The 23,470-nt window shown below is 45.4% G+C and overlaps 1 protein-coding gene across 2 annotated transcripts in view; it reads left to right on the forward strand.

Annotated features, from left to right (window-relative positions):
* Positions 1-202: 202 nt before the first annotated feature.
* SEC62 (SEC62 homolog, preprotein translocation factor) overlaps positions 203-23,470 on the forward strand; it is a 77,384-nt gene continuing 54,116 nt past the window's right edge. Inside the window, exon 1 of one of the 2 annotated variants that reach the window (XM_068280985.1) lies at positions 203-290. In XM_068280985.1, coding sequence (XP_068137086.1) covers positions 255-290 — 36 coding nt within the window. In that variant the 5' untranslated portion in view covers positions 203-254. Of the gene's footprint in view, positions 291-6,698; positions 6,787-23,470 lie in introns of those variants that run through there. The other variant, XM_068280984.1, reaches the window with a different exon arrangement.

A 23,470-nucleotide genomic window follows, 5' to 3' on the forward strand; every position in this document is an offset into this window, starting at 1 on the left:
ATAAGGTTACTAATACTACATGGGACTATTACTATCCAACTTTTTCACTAGGCTGTTACTAAAATCCAGACAGAACACGTATATTAGCAATCCTGAGGTCTGTAGACTGGCTGGACTGAGAGGCAGCAGTGCGCAAGATCAACCGCAGCATCCATGCTGTAATCTCACTGCAAACAGCGGGGACGCGCAGTCGCGTGCCAGCGCACAATTGGTAGCCCCGCCCCCTCCACGTCACCAGACAGGCCGGGGCAGACATGGCGGAGCGGAGGAGACACAAGAAGCGGATCCAGGTAAGTGTGATGCTGGGGGAGAGACAACTCCTGAGTGGTTTCAGTGTAGCCCGTGTGTGGGGAAGGGGGTGTATTCCGGCGCTGCCGCCTTCTCACGGGCTGTGCGGATAATTGGGGGCTTCTCCCCCTGACTATGGCGGCCGGACACAGCAGAGGCCCGGGGGCTATAGGGCTGAGATGCCACCTCTGCTGCCACATCCTAGAGAGGAGTGTGATATCTGTATGCAGGAGGTGGGGGCTGCAGCTGCTCGCTCACTGGGGACCAGACTGATGTATCGCTGCTGCTGCTGCTCTTGCAGCTGCTGTGATCCCTGCTCTGACCAATAGTACTGCACAGCTCCAGCAGCTACTGTGATCCCTGCACTGGCCAATAGTACTGCACAGCTCCAGCAGCTACTGTGATCCCTGCACTGGCCAATAGTACTGCACAGCTCCAGCAGCTACTGTGATCCCTGCACTGGCCAATAGTGCTGCACAGCTCCAGCAGCTACTGTGATCCCTGCACTGGCCAATAGTGCTGCACAGCTCCAGCAGCTACTGTGATCCCTGCACTGGCCAATAGTGCTGCACAGCTCCAGCAGCTACTGTGATCCCTGCTCTGACCAATAGTGCTGCACAGCTCCAGCAGCTACTGTGATCCCTGCACTGGCCAATAGTGCTGCACAGCTCCAGCAGCTACTGTGATCCCTGCTCTAACCAATAGTGCTGCACAGCTCCAGCAGCTACTGTGATCACTGCTCTGGCCAATAGTGCTGCACAGCTCCAGCAGCTACTGTGATCACTGCTCTGACCAATAGTGCTGCACAGCTCCAGCAGCTACTGTGATCCCTGCACTGGCCAATAGTGCTGCACAGCTCCAGCAGCTACTGTGATCCCTGCTCTGAGCAATAGTGCTGCACAGCTCCAGCAGCTACTGTGATCCCTGCACTGGCCAATAGTGCTGCACAGCTCCAGCAGCTACTGTGATCCCTGCACTGGCCAATAGTGCTGCACAGCTCCAGCAGCTACTGTGATCCCTGCACTGGCCAATAGTAATGCACAGCTCCAGCAGCTACTGTGATCCCTGCACTGGCCAATAGTAATGCACAGCTCCAGCAGCTACTGTGATCCCTGCACTGGCCAATAGTGCTGCACAGCTCCAGCAGCTACTGTAATCCCTGCCCTGACCAATAGTACTGCACAGCTCCAGCAGCTACTGTGATCCCTGCACTGGCCAATAGTAATGCACAGATCCAGCAGCTACTGTGATCCCTGCCCTGACCAATAGTACTGCGCAGCTACTGTGATCCCTGCACTGGCCAATAGTACTGCGCAGCTACTGTGATCCCTGCACTGGCCAATAGTGCTGCACAGCTCCAGCAGCTACTGTGATCCCTGCTCTAACCAATAGTACTGCACAGCTCCAGCAGCTACTGTGATCCCTGCACTGGCCAATAGTACTGCACAGCTCCAGCAGCTACTGTGATCCCTGCTCTAACCAATAGTACTGCACAGCTCCAGCAGCTACTGTGATCCCTGCTCTGACCAATAGTACTGCACAGCTCCAGCAGCTACTGTGATCCTTGCTCTGACCAATAGTACTGCACAATTATGATCTGTGTTCTGGCCACAAGTACTGCACAGCTGTTATAGCCACTGTGATCCCTGCTGTGACCAATAGACTTTTGCACAGCTGCTACAGCCACTGTGACACCTGCTCTGACTAATAGCTCGTACAGCCACTGTGATCCCCGCTCTGACCAATAGACTTCTGCACAACTATGATCTCTGCTCTGGCCACAAGTACTGCACAGGTCCTACAGCCATTGTGATATCTACCCTGACCAATAGACTACTGCACAGCTTCAAGAGCCACTGTGATCCTTGCTCTGACCAATACACTACTGCACAACTACAGGCACTGTGACTCCAGGTACCCAAATTGCTCTGACTCAACAGTCCTGAACATAATGACATGATTGGCGCAGGAGTGTGGTTTATGGAAGATAATGGTGTCAAGATAATGGGAATCTAGCCATAGCTGCTCCAGCAATCCTAGCTGTCCAAACATCGCTGAAGTCTACTGTCTTTTAAGAGATTTAAGGTACCCATACATCTAGTGACTTGGTTTTTGATTGGAATTTGATTGTCAATTTGGATGAAAATTGGTGCTGCTAAGTGCATGCTTGATCGACAATGCAACCAATTTCGGGCTGAGCCTGTCGATCGGACATGCTGCAAGATGTCGAGTTGTCATGGTTTGTCGGCTGTGCGGCGGTAACGGTAAGCAATATTGGGGTGAGCTATGAACGCAATGAAACGCCTGACTCTGTACCCCTAAGGGCTCGTTCAGACTATACGCGCTGCTGTGCGCATTTATGGCAGCACGTATAGTGTGCGACACGCAAGAACGGTAGAAGGGCATAGACAGCCCTTCTAATATACCCATCATATGTGCTGCGCAGCAGTGCGATGCGCTATAGCACTGCTGCATGTATTTTCGGGAATCGCAGCGCAGATCCCATTTACTGTAGTGAATGGGATCTGCAGCACATAGTAGCGCAGATGGCGTGCAATCGTATGCGTTACGTTCCGTACAGCCATCTGCGCTAAATGATGTGAACGAGGCCTAAAACTCAATCTGCCCCCATCGGTGCCCAGTGCACTATACATTACCTGTCCACCGCTGGCTCTGGGCTTCATCCTCCATCTATACATGTGCCTCACGTGGTGTGACATCACACATATGTTTGCGTTGCTCCGGCAACCACGTGGGGCAAGTGTCTAGGCGCAGGATAGTTCCTGAAGCCAGTGGCAGACTGGTAATAGTGCACTGGGCACCTTGGGGGGCACATTGAACATTAGGGGGGCAGCAGTGAGGCGTTGGATGCAGCATTACAAGGCTAATTCCAGAATAATTTTAGCATGAAATTGATCGGGAATCGGCCTGTGATGTATGGGCAGGCAACAGATCTCTCTTCGATCAGAGATATCTGTCTCTTGGTCGATCTGCCCTTACATCATCTGATGTATGGGCACCTTTAGTCCTTGCACCACAGCAGGATGATGCCCTCCAAGCAGAGCTCAATCTACAGAGCCTCCAATGGACACATGATTATACCCTACTAATTCCTAGAAAATCTACACTTTGTAAGGTTTTGATTTTCCCCGTGTCTCCCACCCCCCAACACACACTCAACATCAAAACTCAACCTTTTTTTTAACCCATTTACTAACTGTATTTATCTCTGAAATCAGGTTTGCTGGAATGACAGTTGCACTTCATTGTTTGTAAAGGACAGCTACTCTGCTGAATTTGCAGAGGAAATAGTTTGGTCCTCCTCCCTAGTGATCTTTGGATGTTCCATGTAAATGGCATCAGTCACATCTGCAGTTTTTATTGCAAAACTTCTTTTATAATTGCTTCAACTCCTCATCTCATACTGTCTGTAATTTTCCTTGGAAACTCTGTGGCGTAAGTCTGGCTGTATTTTTATCCTATCCTAGGGAAAATGATAGTCACTTCCTTGTGGTTAAAAGCTGCAATCCAATATAAACGTATTCGGAACACGTATTTCCTTTATGCATGTCATGCATTCTGAAACCAAACCCGTCGGATTTTGGTATACTTACATTTAGCTGATTAGATTTTGGTTGATGGAATTTAGTACTTTTATTGTGAAAGTAAAAGTTTTTTTCTGAATATATAATCGGCGATAATGCAGAGCCACATCAACCCAACATGCAGGCAGCCTGTCTTGCTATACTGCAGAGGTTCTGGATGTAAGCCTTCAGGGGCATAAAGAGATAATTTGCATATTCAGTAGTGAGGCATTGTGGGTAAACACAGGGACTTACTTTTAGAGAAGCCAAGGCGGATTTTTAAAATCTTAATAGGACACAGAGGCGTGTTGTATGCACAAGGACATGCCTCTGTGTCCTTCTGCTGCCGCTGCCAGTCCCCATGGACTCTGCTGTTTACCCCTGAGAAATACTGACAATCTGCTTGTCACAAGCCTTCTGTTTACCTGTTTAGCGGCGGCAATCGCGTACCACGCACAGCTAGCAAAGTGCTAGCTGCGTGTAGGATGAAAAAAATTATGAAAATCGGCCCAGCAGGGCCAGAGCAATCCTCCTGCGCGAGTTACCCCGAGCTCAGCTCGGGATAACCAGCAAGGAGATTAATAAGGCAAATTATACTGAGCGTTGCTTTTTATAAGAGATGATCACAGATATGCAAATTATTCTGAGTTCTTGAAAATGTATGCAAATATATGCAGCTTGAACATGGACCAATCAATTTAAACCTGTGTTTAAATTGATTAGTCCATTTTCAAACTGCATACATTTGCATAAAAATTGGCATAATTTTGGAACAATTTGCATCTCATTGATCATCCCTACTTTTTAGTAGGAGGGCTCTCCCATACTTCTTTCCTAGTGGTTTTGGGTCACCCAAGCTGCTTGGGCATTCAGATAATGCACCGAATCATTGGCCATCAATTTAAAAGGAACCAGAGGTGGGAGACATATGGAGGCTGCCATATTTATTTCTGATACCCTGTTTGCCATGAGAAATCTTTTCCTTTTCTCGAATAGATCATCGGAAAAGGGGGGGGGGGGGTCTTTACGGCTGATATTGTGGTGAAACCCCTCCCACAGAGTGATGTCAGCACCTAGGTATTGACATCACACTGTGGGAGCCTTGTTGCATTGTGGGAAATAACAGCTGTTTTCAACTGCCAAAAAAAGCAGCTTCTCCTTACACAGAAATCACCTGCCAGCAGTAAAGATGTCACTATGTGATACATGTCAGAGTGTACATCAGGGAGAGGATAGATGTTACAATGGGCAAACGTTGACAAATTAATTTATAGAAAAAAAATCACCCTAAAAGCGCTTGTGCAATGATTCCCTATGAGCGTGTTCACATATGAGCGGTTTGCTTGCGATCCGCTTTCAAAAGCGCTGCCTGTACCATTTTCTGAGTGCTTTGGATCAATGGAAGGTATAGGGAAATCGCAAAGCGCTTTGTCTAGCGATTTCCCGAGCGCATCTAGGAATACATACATTGTATTTATTCATTTCCGGGTGAAAAAAAAAAAGCATCACTCTGCAAAAGTGATTATAAAGGCGGTTAAAAAATCGCAATAGATCGCTCAGGGCTTGCAATAGCGCTAGCGATTTATAATGTGCACATAGCTTAAGAAAACATTGTTGAAGTTGTCTTATCAATATAACTAATGCTGCAAAGTGTTTGAGCTTGGAAATTACTCTGGCACATTCTGAAACTGTTGCACTTGGCACAGTGCTAGAAGTATTCACCCATGTTTGCTCATTAGCACATTTTATAGCATTTCTGTAGTCTTAAAGGGAACCTGTACTGAGTAAAATTATTTAAAATAAACACATGAGGTAACTTCAAATGAACATTGCATAGTTACCTTGCCATCAGGTCCTCTCAGAAGCTCACCATTTTCTTCTGACAATGATCCCTTCCAGTTCTGACAACATTTTGTCAGAATTGAAATATATCAGTTGCTGTCAGTTACAGTTGAGAAAAGAACTGATGTGTCCATGTTTCCCTATTGCTCAAGTGGGCGATGTTACAGTTTAACTGTGTGCTGACCAGAAAGCTGTTATGGTGTAATGGCCATTTTCAAAATGGAGGACGGAGAATTTCATTGATCACAGTGGACAAACAGGATGCTGGAGAGGAAAAAATGATTGAGGAGTAGACTACACAGGAGATAAGTATGACTTGTGTATGTTTATTTTGACTTTTAATTTTCAGTTCAGGTTTTCTTTAATCACTTTATCTATCTAAAGGCTCATACACATGCCCAACATAATGCACAACAAGTTGTTTAAAAAAGAAGTACATACACACATGCCAACCAACTAAACTATCAACTTAGCTAAATACTATGGGCAGCGCAGTGGTGTAGTGGTTAGCACGCTCGCCTTGCAGCTCTGGGTTCCCAGTTTGAATCTCAGCCACAGCCTGCACGGAGTTTGTATGTACTCCCCTTGTCTGCATGGGTTTGCTTTGGGCAGTCTGTTTTCCTCCCACATTCCAAAAAACACACAGATAACTTTAAGGTGCACTATGGCGAGAAAATTGTAACATTTAAAATATGTGCAAACATAGACAAATAAGAAGTACATTTTTTTTTCCAGAGTAAAATGAGCCATAAATTACTTTTCTCCTATGTTGCTGTCACTTACAGTAGGTAGTAGAAATCTGACAGAAGCGACAGGTTTTTGACTAGTCCATCTATTCATAGGGGATTCTCAGCAAGACTTTTATTCTTTATAAAGTTATTCCCTAAAAAGGATTTAAACAATGATGCTGGCCAACTTCCCTGCTTGCTACACAGGTTTTTGGCAGTTGGACAGAGCAACTGCCATTCACTAAGTGCTTTTGAAAATAAATAAATAAATCCTGGAGAATCCTCCCATGAATAGATGGACTAATCCAAAACGTGTCGCTTCTGTCAGATTTCTACTACCTACTGTAAGTAACAGCAACATAGGGGAAAAGTAATTTATTTATCATTTTACTCTGGAAAAAGCGTACTTCTTATTTGTTTGCACAATATTTTAAAATGATCAATTTTTTGCCATAGGGCCCCTTTAATTATATTTACCCTAAATTGATCCTCTGCTATGATACATACACTACACAGTACATACATAGACATATGACTATGGTAGGGACTAGATTATGAGCCCTTATGAGGGACAGTTGCAGTAAGTTATAAGACAATATACTCTGCACAGCGCTACGTAAGATGTTGGCATTAACCTATTTTGGTTCCTGGACGTAGTTTCTACGTCCAGGAACCATGCACGCTACCGCGCGCCCCCGCGGCCGATCGCGCGCGTGCACGCGCACTCCCGGCCGCGGATTCGGTAGCCAGGGAATCAATGTATCGGTCTACGGTGCCCGATCATTGATTCCTCTCCCCCGCTGAAAAAGCGACAGCTTCTCTCGGAAGCTGCGCCTTTTCTGGCCGTTCCCTCTGCGATGAGTCACTCTAAGCGTGTGTTACGCTTAGAGTGACGTCATGTAAACAAACTCATGGCCGCCATCTTGTGGCCAAAAAGTAATACTACACCTGTAAAAAAATTTTTTTTAAAATTAACACACATTTACATTATCAATCTATTGTTTACCTCCCACCCTCCCAAAACTACCCAAATAAACTGTTTACAATAAAAAAAAAATTACAATAAAAAAAACAAAAACATGTAAATATTTACCTAAGGGTCTAAACTTTTTAAATATCAATGTAAAGATGAAATATTTCTATATTTTTTTTTTATTTTAAACTTGTAAATAGTGATAGATGCAAAACGGAAAAAATGCACCTTTATTTCCAAATAAAATATTGTCGCCATACATTGTGATAGGGACATAATTTTAACCAGCCGGGCGGTATGGACGAGCTCAGCTCTTCCATCACCGCCGGAGGCTGCCGCTCAGGCCGCTGGGCCGATTTTCATCAAATAAAGAGCAGCACACGCAGCCGGCACTTTGCCAGCCGCGTGTGCTGCCTGATCGCCGCCGCTCTGCGGCGATCCGCCGCGAGCAGCGGCGAAAGAGGGTCCCCCCAGCCGCCTGAGCCCAGCGTAGCCGGAACAAAAAGTTACGGCCAGCGCTAAGGGCTGGATCGGAGGCGGCTGACGTCAGGACGTCGGCTGACGTCCATGACGTCACTCCGCTCGTCGCTATGGCGACGATGTAAGCAAAACAAGGAAGGCCGCTCATTGCGGCCTTCCTTGTTTATTCTGGGCGCCGGAGGCGATCGGAAGAACGCCTCCGGAGCGCCCTCTAGTGGGCTTTCATGCAGCCAACTTTCAGTTGGCTGCATGAAATAGTTTTTTTTTTATTTAAAAAAAACCCTCCCGCAGCCGCCCTGGCGATCTTAATAGAACGCCAGGGTGGTTAATAGTGTTATAACCGGGACATATGGGCAAATACAATACGTGAGTTTTAATTATGGAGGCATGTATTATTTTAAAACTATAATGGCTGAAAACTGAGAAATAATGAATTTTTTCCGTTTTTTCTTATTCTTCCTGTTAAAATGCATGTACAGTAAAGTGTCTCTTAGCAAAATGTACACCCCAAAGAAAGCCTAATTGGTGGCGGAAAAAACAAGATATAGATCAGTGCATTGTGATAAGTAGTGATAAAGTTATAGGCTAATGAATGGGAGGTGAACATTTGTCACGTGAAAACGACGGAACCTGAATGGGTTAAACACTAAAAAATAAATACGTGGAAGATAAACTACAAACTGCACAACGTCTGTGTGCGCGCGTGTCTGTGTGCGCGCGTGTCTGTGTGCGCGCGTGTCTGTGTGCGCGTGTGGTGTCCAGCATAGGGCAGTGTGTAGATAAGTGTTGAGCTGTGGGGTGCACAGTTTTGCTTCCGTGGTTGCTGAGGGGGGGGGCGCGTCTTGTACGCGGGAGGATGCGGTACTTTTCTTCATCTTTGGTCTGTTTCTTTTCTCCCCTTTATTTAATTTTATGAAATAATTAAATTTGATTGGCAAATTCTGATTAGCAAATATGATGAGACTTTATGCCCAACAACAAGGGCGTGGTGATGAAGCCTATCAATATGGTTGGGCCTTCATAAACTGTGGCTAGGCTCTGAGCTAATCAAGAAAAAGAAAAAAAAAAACAAAAAAAAAACTGCACAACGTCTGCATTCAAAAACAGTTGTACAAAAAACTTGGAAACCAGGTGGACAAGCACCCAAATGGGGACATAGCCCTTAGTGAGTCAAATGAAGTCCAACACAAAGAATCCACAGCACCATGTCAACGTGGTGCTGTGGATTCTTCGTGTTGTACAAAAAAACTGGTACACATGATCCAACCTGCTTGATAGTTGGGCAGGTTGATCCACCGCTTGGATCTGGCAAACAACCTGTTATCAGTTGGTCATCCAGTTGTTGGCCAGCCATACACGCCCAACTATCTTCCAACAGACCAAGTTTAGAAGATAGTTGGGCACATTGTTGGGACGTGTGTATGAGCCTTTAGCATGAGTCTGCTAATGTCTGGGCACACACTAATCCTTTCCAGTGTACTAGGACCTCCTACCCCATGTTCCCCACATTGATTGCTTACTTTTTTCCCTCTGTCTATTGACGTAAACCAGTCTATTCAGAGGGTGTGTACTCACTTTTAGTCATCAGTAAAGCATAACCAGGAGTGACTACATAAGAACTTGTCTGACTACTCCTCTGTTTCTCAGCTTATCAAATCTGCATAAACCTGCATCAACGCCTAATTATTTGCATCTCATTGTCATTCCTACTAGTGACAACACTACACATCAAGCTCTATTCTTACAGCAGAGATGTTATTCATGGTATATAAAATATTACTGTGTACACATCATATATACAGTCAGATATGTATGTCTGATTTTAAAAATACAGTGACTGTTTTATTGCAGCAGCACAAATATCTTGTCTTTTGGTTTATTTTTTCTCTTAATTTCAATTTATTAGTAGTAAGTGCAGTCAACTCCACAGCCCTGGAGAGATCAGTGGTTGTAGGAACTGTGCAGTACAGGTAGTCCCCAACTTACTAACGCCCGACTTACGATCGTCCCGCCGATACGAACGGTATGGATACTGTGTTTCCATGGGAACAAGTAAGAAAAAAAATTCAAATTGAACTAGTAGTTTTTGAGAATCGATTTGTAAAAAAAATCAAAGAAAAAATGGCTTTTTAACTTGTATAAACAGGTACAAAGGGCAGAGATAACACAGAGGGGGACACTGGAGGCAAAGGGGGTCACAGAGGCGGTACAGGGGACAGAGATGGCACAATGTTCCGACTTAAGAACAGATTCAGGTTAACCTCTTCAGGACCACAGTGCTAACCCCCTCTAAAGACCAGGCTGTCTTTTCTTTAACTGGCCACTGCAGCTTTAAGGCCAAGCTGCAGGGCTGCACAACACAGCACACGAGTGATTTCCCCCCCCCCCCCCCTTTTCCCCCCACCAACAGAGCTCCCTTTCTTTATATTTATGTTCCTTTTTTTCTTTTTTATTTTTTTTACTATTTGTGGTGGTTATTTTTTTTTTTTTTTAAAGCCCCTCCCTCCCCTCAGCCAGGCAATCCTAGCGATCGGCTGTCATAGGCTTCTGCCTATGAGAGCCGATCGCTCTCACTTGCCCCAGGGGGACAGCTGTGTCACACGGCTGTCCCCAGTACAGCGCTGCTGCTGATCGCAGCGCTGTACTGGGGACAGCTGTAGGAGCTGTGCAGTACTATTGGTCAGGGCAGGGATCACAGTGGCTGTAGGAGCTGTGCAGTTGTCTAAGAAGGCTTATATAGCCACAAAAGCTTATTTTTATTTTTTTTCCTCTGTTAGCCAATAAATGGTACTATCCTGATTCTTTCTTTTACTGATGGCTAACTCGGTACAACACTCTACTGCTTCTTGTAAAGAAGAAGTCTGGCAACTGGCATTGTTTGTAAGAGTGGTGATGGAAGCCTCCATATGTGTCAATTCATGTTGCCTTTAAAGAGAACCCGAGGTGGGCAGATGGGGGGGCAGGTGGAACACAGAGGCATGTTCTCTACCTCATGACATGCCTCTGTGTCCCTCCACCGCCGCCCTATAACCCCCCGAGTTTAGCGACAATATTTGTCACTATCTCGGAGGTAAACACAGTGATAGGGATTCCCTGTTCAAAACGCCCACCAGGGGCATTTCTTCAGGGTTTCCAGAGCTAGGCAGCTCTCTCTCCCTGTCCACTCCCCCTGCCGCTCCCCCACCTCCCTGCGCGCTTCGAGAGACACAGTTTCTCCTTGCAGTGTCGTGATCTATAGGTCACGAAAGTAAAAGTGGGCCAGTGCGGCCCATGGAAGCAGCGTTTTTTTGCGGCTACCTGATCCGCTCAGCCCCTGGTTCAGGTAGCCTACTTTTTTTTTTTTTTCTTTTTTGAGCCTCGGGCTCTTTAAAGGGAACATTAACTCTTAAAAAAAATGAGTTTCACTTACCTGGGTCATCTACCAGCCCGCTGCAGCAATCCTGTGCCCTCGCAGTCACTCGCGTCTCCTCCGGTCCCCCGCCGCCAGCTAGCTTCGTTTTTGGCAACTCTGAGTCGGCGGGCCCGCCACACGTACCTTTGCACGCATTCTCGCTGGTACAGGAAGCTATTGCGGACATTAACACAAATTTTTACGCGTTGCACCCGCATTGAAATACGCTTCCACGCACGTGATTGCTTTGGCCACTGGAAGTGAGCGTCGCTTCCTGCTTGGCCGGCTGCCAGGCAAGTATTACCACGTACTAACGTGGTAATTACCGAAGGCTGTTTTTGGCAGTGCAGTGTTGCCTCTGGGCTGCACCGTTACTGCCAATCCGCAGTGTGAAACCAGCCTGAAGTGTACTGGACCCAGTACTGACCGCTGTGGAACCTCACTGCGAACAGTCACCTATTTTGAATCTATTGATTACTAGGGATAAACAATGATGTGCAAATATTTCTGAGTTTATGCAAATATATGCATCTTCAAAATGGTCCAATCAATTTAAACTTTGGTTTAAACTGACTGGTCACTTTTCAAGCTGCATATATTTGCATAAAAATTTTCATGAATTTTGGAAATATTTACGTATCATTGATCATCTCTATTGACCACTACCCTTTGCTTTCTGTCCAGTAGCCAGTTCCATATCCATGCACACAGATTCTACCCCAGTCCTTGCATCCTCACCTTCTGCACCAGACTGTTGTGGGGAACAGTACTGAAAGCCTTTGCAAAGTCCAAGTATATCTCCTCTATAGCATTTCCACATTAGCATTCACCACCTCCATTAACCTCCTTGCCGGATATCCCGGCTAGCATTTTGTTAGCTGCGTGCATATCCCGATCGCCGCCGATTCGCCGCTACCTGCCGCGCCGCCCCCCCCCCCCCCCTCCAGACCCCCTTGCGCAGCCTGGCCAATCAGTGCCAGGCAGTGCTGAGGGGTGGATTGGGATTCCCTATGACGTCGGTGACGTCATCCCGCCCCGTCGCCATGGCGACGGGGGAAGCTGAGCAGGAAATCCCGTTCTGAACGGGATTTCCTGCTTGCAAAGATCGGCGGCGGCGATCGAAGTAGGTAGGAGGATGCCGCTTGTCAGCAGCGATCATGTAGGCTAGCTACATGAATTTTAAAAAAAAAAAAATTAAAGTGCTGCGCCGCCCCCTTGCCAACAGAATTGGAACGGCATGGGGGTTAAAGTGAACCAGAGATCCTGAAATATAAAGAATCAATACTTACCCGGGGCTTCCTTTCAGCCCCATAAACCCGTGTGAGTGCCTCGCCGTCCTGCGCAGAAGACCTAGATTGGACTCGACTGAAGCAGTTACTGGGGCTGATTGCCGCTGAACGGCAGACCGCGGGAGGACATCGTGGGACTCGCATGTGTTTATGAGCTGGAGGAAGCCCCGGGTAAGTATCAATTCTTTATATTTCAGGATCTCTGGTACACTTTAAAGCTGAGCATATTAGTCAAACAAGACCTATCTTAAATTTAAAAAAAAAAAAAAATCCCTGCAGGGCTGTGAAGTCTGAGTTGTAGTCGAAGCAATTTTGGGTACCTGGAGTTGGTTGGTGGTTTCATCAACGTCGGAGTTGGGAGTCGAAGTCTGATGATTTTTGTACCAAATCCACAGCCCTGAATCTTTGACTAAAATCATGTCTGGATAATTGAAGTCACCCTTAAAGGGAAGGTCCAAGCAAAACAAAAATGAGATTCACTTACCTGGGGCTTCTACCAGCCCCATGCAGCCATCCTGTGCCCTCGTAGTCACTCACTGCTGCTCCAGTCCCCCGCTGGCAGCTTTCTGACCTCGGAGGTCAGGGCCAAATTGCGTACATTTTTACACATTTCTGCTAGTGCAGGAACATTAACACATACATTTTTACGCGTTAGTGGTGAAACGCGTACATTTTTGTTCCTGCACTAGCTGGAATGCGTAAAAATGTATGCAATGTGGCCCTGACCTCCGAGGTCAGAAAGCTGCCAGCGGGGGACTGGAGCAGCAATGAGTGACTACAAGGGCACAGGATGGCTACATGAGGCTGGTAGAAGCCCCAGCTAAGTGAATCTCATTTTTTTTTTTTTTTGCTTGAACCTTCCCTTTAACTATGACCTCATTTGCAGCTTTTACAATTTGCTTTACTAGTAGCAGTTCTTAAGTATCATGGATATGTAGCAACCTTTAGCACCTAGGTTCTCAACATGTGGTACGCGTACCCCTGGGGCTACTTCTGATGGTTCCAGGGGGTACTCGAGCTTGATGTACTTAACCAAGAATAACACATTTAGAGTTATAGAAAATGATGCATCTTATTTAAACACCAAATTAGTATTTTAGCTAACTAAAAGCTAAAGTAAATGCTTGGAAATTGTTTAGAACCAATTATCATGTACTACAATTAAATATATATTTGTCAAGGGGTACTTGTGATAATACATACTATGTTAGGTGAGTACAGGGTTTTAAAAGGGGTTACATACCAATAAAATGTTGAGAAACACTGGTTTAGCACACTCTAATAAGAAAATGGCAATTGGTATTTCCACCATGGTATACTTACCCATTATAGACTCTGGTATCCAGTCACAACTTTCTCCTCCCATGACTTCATTACTCCTACTATGTCATTATCTTTGATCAAAACTAACTCTAGTTCATCCATTTTATTTGCAGTACTCATAGCATTGGTTACCATGCTCTTAATGATTTTACCACCACGTTTTCCAATTTATATTTCCTAGCGAAGCCCTGCATCGTGGGTTGGGGTGAGCTGCTGTATTATTAACAACTGCTATATTTATTCAGTCAAACCTGCTAGTTATTTTGTATGCAGATCCTCTGAGTCACAGATCCTGAACAAGTACAAAGATCAGGGCTCTGACTCTGGCTACATGCCAGCATGTGATTACTGAAACGAGAAGACTGTCCCCGCAGTCAGGCTGCTGGAAATAAATATGTCAGCTACTATACTCCTATGGGAGAGAAGGTGTGCCATGACTGAGGCCGGTTTCACACTGTAAACTGGTGGCGGCGATGCGTCCTTTCCACCACCGCCAGAAGCAGGCCTTCAGGGAACACCACACTATTGGGCGGGGTTCCCTGTCTGACCACCTGCCAAGCAGGAAGTGACATGAGCTTGCTGTCACTTCCCGCTTCAGTTATGTGGAAGTGTATTGCTATAATATGCTTCTGCGCATCCGTGTCACGACACCAAAGTGTTTAAAGAAACGCGTTGCCATAGACTAACAGGACTTCGAGGCTGACACAGCTCGCCGCAGAATCCACGCGGTAATGTAGCCATACCCCGTATGAAAGTCTCCATAGACTTTCATTGCCCAGCAGAGGGGTCCGGTAAAAATACAGCATTGCCCCGGTGCGAAAGGGCCCTGAAGGTCTCTGCACCTGGAGGCCAATCAAGCCAAACGTAAAGAATAGTTGGCACCACCAATGTAAAATATAAGTTCCATGTGCAAACAGCTATTAGGGCCCTTCTCCACTAGCTGCGATCCACTTAAAAAGCAGATCGTCCGAGTTTTGCTGATCGCCAGTGCACCGTGATTTACATGTAAATCACGCTGCACTTTTCCATAAGTGCATTTCGATCTTCCGCAAGTCATAATCGTCGGGCTGCACGATGACTGGTGCGATCGCATTTCACTCCTGACAGCTCGAGTTGCAATCGCCACAAGTGGAAAAATAAGCTTTTGCAAATGCGATTGCAAGTGGAACAGGGCCCTTACTCTCCAAAACAGCAGGCTGCCTCTGTTATAGCTGTCTGTTTGCACATGGAACCTCATTAAAGAACTTCTATTTTACGCTGGTGGTACGGCCTATCCTCTACATTTGGTAGTAGCTGGATCTCGCACCTGAAATAAGCATGTGGCTAATCCAGTCAGACTTCAGTCAGAAACACCTGCTGTGCATGCTTGTTCTGGGTCTATTTATTTATTGTATTTATTTATAAAGCACTAAGGGCCTATTTCCACTTCACGCAGATTGGATGCAGAATGGATGCAGAAAAACTGACTCCAATGAATGCCTATGGGAAAATCTGCATAAAAAAAATTGTGTTTAGTGGAAACAGGCCCATAGGCTTTCATTGGAGTCAGTTTTTCTGCATCCAATCTGCGTGTAGTGGAAATAGGCCTTAACATATTATACAGCGCTAAACATTAGTTATGGTTACAGACAGTACTTAGGGGTGACATACAGCAATAAGACTACAGGAATACATGAAAACCAGATCATGCAGCAGAGTATGAGTACAAGGTGATGCCTAGTCAGTCACTGGATGGGAGCATGGAGATTAGGCAAGTCGAGTTCACTCAGATCCATAGAATGGGTGTACTGTAATGGAGGTGCATGTACAGGTAGGAGACATAAGCAGGAGGACCCTGCCCAAAGTCTTACAATCTAGAGGGAAAGGTAGGGACACGAAAGGTAGGGGACCAGAGTTCAGCTTCGGGTTTAGAGCACTAGTAAGGGGGGGGGGGGGGTAGGCCAGAGTGAAAAGGTGAGTTCTGAGGGCCTTCTTGAAGATGTTGAAGGATTAGGGAAACCTTAATGGGGGGAGTTAGGGAGTTCCATAGTGTTAGAGCGGCTCTTGAGAAATCCTGGAGGCGTGCAGGCGATTGGGTGTTGCGAGGGGGGGGGGGGGGGGGGGAGTCAGGCAAAGCTCATTGGAGGAGAGGAGTGAGCGGCTAGGTGTGTACCTCTGAGTAAGATTGTACCTCTGAGTAAGATTGTGTACCTCTGCCTAAGATTGAGCAGGTGTTGTGCACAGATTTGTAGGCCACACACAGTATCTTGAATCTGATTCTGGACTGGATAGAATGCCAGTGGAAGGATTCACAGAGGGGAGCCGCCGTGGTGGAGCGATGCGAGGAGTGGATAATTCTGGCTGCCGCATTCATGACGGACTGCAGCTGAGCAATTGGGGTCATATGGAGACCAGACAGAAGGACATTGCAGTAGTCAAGGAGGGAAATTATGAGGGCATGGATGAGAAGATTGGAGGTGACAAAGGTCAGGAAAGGGCGGATCTTGCAGATGTTACAGAGGTGGAAGTTGGAGGACTTTGTGGGGGGTGAAAGAGAGTGCGGAGTCCAGGGTGATACCTAGACAGTGGGCTTGGCTAAAAGTATTAGAGGAAGAGGATCAGCAGGACAGCCAGGCAACTTGCATTGAGAAAGAAAGAAGAACCGAGAGCCCAATATGGTGTAGTATGTTCAGGCAGGAGGATAATTAGAACGAGTATAAATAAAATACTCACAAACCAGGGTTACCTCCAGGCAACCACTGTATAGCCAGTTGAGGAGATTAACCTGTCCCCACTCAGGATTAAGAAGTCGCTCTCTGTAGATATGAAGAAAGATGGGGTATCCCCCTCCACCAAGGGTGGATGTTAGACGTATTATATTTGAGAACAGAGGCGCCAAAAGGATAAAAACAATATTTAACAGTTTTAAAATTGCTTAGGAGGCAGTGGTGGACTTACCTCCTACAAGCAGGCACAATGAACTGTGTATTCAAAAAAGGGTAAGTTTATTGGTACACTCAAAGGGTAGATTGCAACGCATTTCGCAGGTCAAGCCCGCTTCATCAGGCAAATACAGGAAGGAGTACACAGCAGTATGTCCGGGTAGAACCTGGCGCCAGGTTGTACCCGGACATACTTCTGTGTACTCCTTCCTGTATTTGCCTGATGAAGCAGGCTTGACCTGCGAAATGCGTTGCAATCTACCTTTTGAGTGTACCAATAAACTTACCCTTTTTTGAATACACAGTTCATTGTGTCTGCTTGTAGGAGGTAAGTCCACCACTGCCTCCTAAGCAATTTTAAAACTTTTAAATATTGTTTTTATCCTTTTGGCGCCACTGTTCTCGAAAATAATAAGGCAACTTGCATTGCTTAAAAGGAAATAAATATTTCAGCCTCCCTATTCCTCTCACTGTCTTTTAAAGAGACACTGAAGTGAAAAAAAAATATGATATAATGAATTGGTTGTGTAGTATGGAAAATTAGTAGCAAAGAAAATATTCTCATATTTTTTTTGTTCTATCTTTTTTTTTTTTTTTTTGGTATAACATTGCATCATTCTCTAATATTTGCAGTTTAAAACAAAGTTAAAAACAAGTTTATATTGACCTTTGCAGCTACATATATCATTATATGCAACATATACTGTACAATATAATACAGAATAGTAAACAAAGTGCTACCTTAAAGAGAAACCGTAACCCAGAATTGAACTTCATTTCAATCAGTAGCTGGTACTCCTTTTCCCACGAGAAATCTTTACCTTTTCTTAAACGGATAATCAAGCGGTTCTGTATGGCTGATATTGTGGTGTAACCCCTCCCACGGTGTGATGTCAGGACCATGGTCCTGACAGTTTCCCGTCTGTGAGCCTTGTTGCATTGTAGGAAATAAAAGCTATCTACAGCTGTTTCCAACTGCCAAAAAAAGCAAGCAGCATCTCCTTCCACTGACATCACCTGCCAGCAGTAAAAATGTCACCATATGATAAATGTCAGAATGTAAATCGTGGAGAGAAAAGATTTTACAATGGGCAAACACTGACTAAATCATTTATACATCATTATTGTAAAAATAAAGCACTTTTTAATTACATTATTTTCACTGGAGTTCCTCTTGAAGTAGCACATGATGGAGTAAAAGACAGTTTCAGTATAAAATTTCATATATAGAGGTGTTCTGCACCCTTGGCCAGTTTAGATTTATTGCACAAAATGTTTTAGTTCCATGGGTTATAGAAAATCAAGAGGTTCAGTGTTTCTAGTACAATATAGTTTATATCTTGTACAATCTGATTTTCAGTGACATGTTCCGCTTCTAAGGCTGAAGTGTTACAGAGAAGAAAGCAAGCTAAACATTCACCATTATCTCCTATGCATAACTAGCAATCATCAGTCTTGTTTACTTGAAAGAGGGAACCCCAGGTGTTGCAATGTTGCTGGTTTCCTGTGGTTTTGTTTTTGCTCAGAACTGCAGGTAGAGCAATGCCACAATCACTAGTGAGAAATGTGATAGCAGCCTGCTCAGTTTTTGCAAAATGTGTGTCAACCACAGTGCATAAAGGCTAATTATGTGCAAGGTAGCTCTCAAAGTTCACAGAATATTGTCCGTTATATGGGTTGGTTAAAGCAGAACTCCAGTCAAAATTAAGGTATCTATACCGCCTCTCTCTCTTTCATCAGTAAGGGTCAGTCCACACTTGCTTAAAAAAACGTACTCGTTCAGGGCGATTTATTTATTTATTTATTTATTTATTTATTTTAAAGCTCAGCTTAAACGCAGGAAGCTGATCCTATGTTAAAAATAGGATCTGCTTCCACTTGTTAAATGTCCCAACTTGGCACATTTTTCCAGACCAGGCGCTGATCGGTCCCTTCTAAACAGCCCAGTATTGTATATTATTATATATAGTATTATATATTATTATTATACTATACTAATTATAGTATTAGCATGGGGCTCTCCATTGGGCTGCAAAAGACCAATGGTAATCAGCAACAGGGAGAATTCTCATTGGTTCATGTTGGACCAATGAAACTTCTCCCTTTTGCTAGGGAGAATTGGCCTGCTGCAGCCTATGCAGAGCCTCATGCATCTGCTGGCCTCCGGGTACAACACTTTCCATGACAAAATCTTCTTTAAAACGCACCATCTCATGCTGCAAGGAATACCTTAGCATTATTGGCTGCTATCAGCATAAGCATCCTCAAGCAAAAGATCTATGAAGGTGGGAGGCAGTTTACATCCAACAGCAGCTCTGGGAGGCTATTCATACTGCCTGCAAAGAAATTCAAGCAGAAACAAAAAACATGCAAGGGTTTTGAAGCTTCTTTGAAATAAGGGGTCCTATGTTCATATGTAACTTGACCTGTGAAGATTATGTTGATTTCTGTAAATATGACCACCTAATGCTGAAAAGTCAACAAATCGCCATTTTCAGTTCTACCTATAAAATGTTTTAAAATTGTTATGGGTAACAATTTAGACCAGTGCAAGATTTTTTTTCTTTTTTTTTTTTTTTTTTTTACTTTAAAAAACAAAAAAAACAAAAACATACTGTTATAAGAATTGTACTCTAGGAGGGCGGAGCGTAACATGGCCGCGTGAAGAAGCTTGCCTCTAGAGCTCCCGACCACATGGCACTAATACTGGCGATACAGCCCTGAAACCTCGCATAAAAAGCACCCCAAATGGTATGGCAGGAAGAGGTGGACGCAAAGCATCTAAAAAGACCGAAGCAGCGAGCCTCAGAACCAACCTACGAGACTTTTTCTCTCCCCGGGCAACAAGAAGCAATTCCTCCAAGATGGCCGCCACCCCGGCTTCCTCAGACAGCTCTTCTAGTTCCACAGAGGCTCCCTCTACCCTGGATGATCTATGGGCCTTCTTGAGAGGGATGCCCACTAAAATGGACATGCATCAGCAGACGGAACACATCCTGAGCTCTACAAAGACGGAGATTGCCGCTGTGAGGGCCGACATTGCTTCAGCCGCACAACGCATCACGACCTTAGAAAACGAGGTGCAGACCCTACAAACGGAGGTTAAACAATTGGAGAGGGGCGAGAAGCAACAAACCCTCAATACTTTTATGAGATCCCAGATCGAGGACCTTCAGAACAGAAACCGCCGGAATAACATCCGCGTTAGGGGACTGCCAGAGGCCACAAGGTCTGAAGATCTTCAACCTACTCTCCGGGGCATTTTTAATGGTCTAATTCGCAGGGCACCGGACCACCCACTGAAGTTTGATCGGGCACATCGGGCCCTCCGCCCGCTGCACAAGGCATCCGAACCACCGAGAGACGTCATATGCAGAGTGCATGACTTCGACATCAAAGAGGCGGTCATGACAGCGGCACGTGAAGCTGGCACTATTGAATTTGATGGGGCATCTATTTCCCTATACCAGGACTTAGCGCTGTCTACTCTTGCTCAGAGACGGGCTCTTAAGCCACTCATCTCAGCACTCCTACAGTTGGGGGCGACCTATCGCTGGGGATTTCCTTTTTACTTACAGGCACGAAGAGGTAACAGCTCTTATACCCTACGACACCCAAAGGCGCTCCCTGAGTTCTTTAAAGCCCTAGACATGCAGGAGGTCAGGGTTCCAGAGTGGGACCCAGATTCTCTAGACTTTGCAAAGCCTCAGCGTACGAAGCGCCAGAGAAACACACAGGAGCAGCTCTCTCAGAACAACTCACAAGAGCTTGGGACCGCAGAGCCTAACTAACTGCATTGTTGCCAAGATCTTTTGAACTCTCTCGTTGGATATATGGACATATAAGCCTCTTCTTTTCCCCCCGTTGATGACTTCCACCTCTCAGGTACAGCCCTTTCCCTGTTGCTCCTGGTACGAGGCCCCCCCCTCGCCCTCACTGAGGGGGGCTCTCCCCCCCCCCCACCTTGCTTCTCTTGACTGGGCCCCCCCTTGTGGGAGATTGTTTATCTCAGACTATTTAGCATGTGCTCATGCCCGCTAGTTCTGAGCATTTCTACGCCATGAGAACCCATGCCCCGTATTCTCTTCGTTTTTGAGGTTTATTCTGATGTCTTAACACCCTCGATATGATCTTTATAACATGCATTATGTATAGATATTTGTAATAAGCTGATTACTGCACATATAATGTATCCTTGACGAAAATAGGTTCACTGGTTTATACGTACTATATATTATGTCATCTGTCTTACATAGGCGCTGAAGGGGGCCCTATTGCACTATATTAGATCATAGAATGCCACTCTGATCGATAATAACATCACACATAGTTGGGGCTCCGTGGATGAAGAGCGCTGAGAGGGGGGCGTGGGGTAGATTGAGATAGGGCCTCGGGATATATCACCTCCTGTTATGATAGGGTCTGAGACCTGGCAGTCTCGTTCACAGCCACGGTGGGGAGGAGGGATACACAGGAAGCGATTGGGGAAGAACCCACGGCTTTACTATGCAGATATTGACCCTGGTCCGGGCTCAATGGGATATTGCACTAGATCTTTTGGGGCCTGTTACATTTATTACTTGCTCACTTCTATGGCTAGTCAAATAGATAACTTAATATGCTTAGTTTAATCGGGGAAGGTTTTGCCGGATTATATTACATATCGTTGAGCATGTCGTGTGGCGGGAGTGGCAGGCTATACCCACACGTGGAGTGTTGGTTTTGTCCCTCTCCTCAATCTGGACAGATCAGTGTTAACTCTACCGTCCGGCTGGACGGAGAGCCCTGTGCAGAATTGGGTGACATGGGGGAGGAGTATTTTTCTCCTCCTACCATGCAAATGGGGACTTAGTTCCCTGTTCTTGTTTCTTTGTACTTGTCTTTCTCTTACTCTATTTCTCTCTTTCTTTGATTGGTCGATGCTGATAGGGTTAGCCCAGTGGCCACTAGTCTTTAGATTAAATAAACTTGAGAATGGCATCACTTAAGGTACAGACGTTTAACGCCAGGGGTCTAAATATTTCTGAGAAACGATCCGCACTCTTAACTGAGCTACAACGCTCAAAAATACAAGTAGCATTCATTCAAGAGACCCACTTTAAGGGGAATGATCACCCGAAATTAGCAAATAAACATTATCCTTTGGCCTTTTATGGCTCATCTTCTTCCACAAAAACGAAGGGGGTAGCGATTCTATTTTCCAAACATGTTGGCATCTCCCAGATCCAGTCTCTCACGGACCCCGAGGGGAGGTTTGCACTAGTCAAAGGTATCATTAACGACCGCTCATTCACATTTGGTGCTTTCTATGCCCCAAACATTAACCAACAATCCTTTCTTTATAAGTTCTTAGAGGAACTAGATGAGTTTGCGGAGGGCAGCTTGATTCTTGGGGGTGATCTGAATGTGGCACTGGATCCGGCGCTGGATACCTTGTCCGGTAGGACTGCAGTACCTTACCGGGTGATTCGCAAATGTTCGCTGGCACTCCAATCTCGTCAATTAGTAGATATTTGGCGCATAGCACACCCCTCTGACCAAGAGTATACCTTTTTCTCACACCCCCACAAGACATATACACGCATCGACTATATTTTTGCCTCACATAACTTACTCCCAGTGGTCTTCAGCGCTTGCGTGATGGAGGGCACCATCTCGGATCACTCCCCGGTGTCAGCTTCCTTTGCTATCTTAGAAAAAAGAGCTGGATCCACCTGTTGGCGCCTTAATGTATCCCTATTAAAAAATAGAGGGGTTTCTGCAAAGGTTGGTAGGGCGATTGAAAGCTATTTTGCGACAAATGTGACAGATGACGTCTCCCCCATGACTGTATGGGCAGCACACAAATGTGTGATTCGAGGAGTGTTAATCCAGGAGGGAAGCAGACTAAAAGAGCGGAATGAGGCCGTGGAGAAATCCCTTCAGGAGATCAGACGACTAGAGATCCTCCATAGAAGCTCCCTCTCTGAAGTAGACCTGAATGCTCTAACCATTGAAAGGGAGAATCTTAAATCCCTCTTATTCTTTAAAGCCCGCTATGCAGCCACACGGTGCAAACAATATTATTATGAGTTTGGGAATAAGTGTAGTCGCTTATTAGCTAGAGCCCTTCGGTCACAACAGACAGGAAACTGTCCCATTTATTAACGACTCCGCTTCTAGGAAACATCATAGGACTTCCTCAATAGCCAAGACTTTTAGGGCATTCTATAATGCACTCTATAACATCCCTCGGGAGTTTTCAGATGATACCAGGTCAATGTTAATAGATAGGATTAGAAGGTACTTGGAGTTCTCAGGGCTGCCTAGACTTTCGGAAGCTGATGTGGAAGAACTAGAAGCTCAACTTACCCTTTCGGAACTTAAAGTGGCCTTGGCTCAGATGCCTACGAGGAAGGCTCCAGGACCGGACGGATTCCCCAGGGATTGTTATGCACAATATTATGATTCATTAAACTCCCATCTTCTTAGCGCCTTTAATTCAATCACTAAGGATGAGCATCAGGCATCCTTTCCAGCAGACATGACAATGTCTCATATTACGGTCATCCATAAACAGGGCAAAGACCCAGCAGTGTGCCCTAGCTATCGCCCCATATCCCTGCTAAATTTGGACCTAAAAATGTATGCAAAAATTATCGCGAATAGGCT

Source organism: Hyperolius riggenbachi, chromosome 4 (genome assembly GCF_040937935.1).
Source record: "Hyperolius riggenbachi isolate aHypRig1 chromosome 4, aHypRig1.pri, whole genome shotgun sequence".
Lineage (NCBI taxonomy): Eukaryota > Metazoa > Chordata > Amphibia > Anura > Hyperoliidae > Hyperolius > Hyperolius riggenbachi.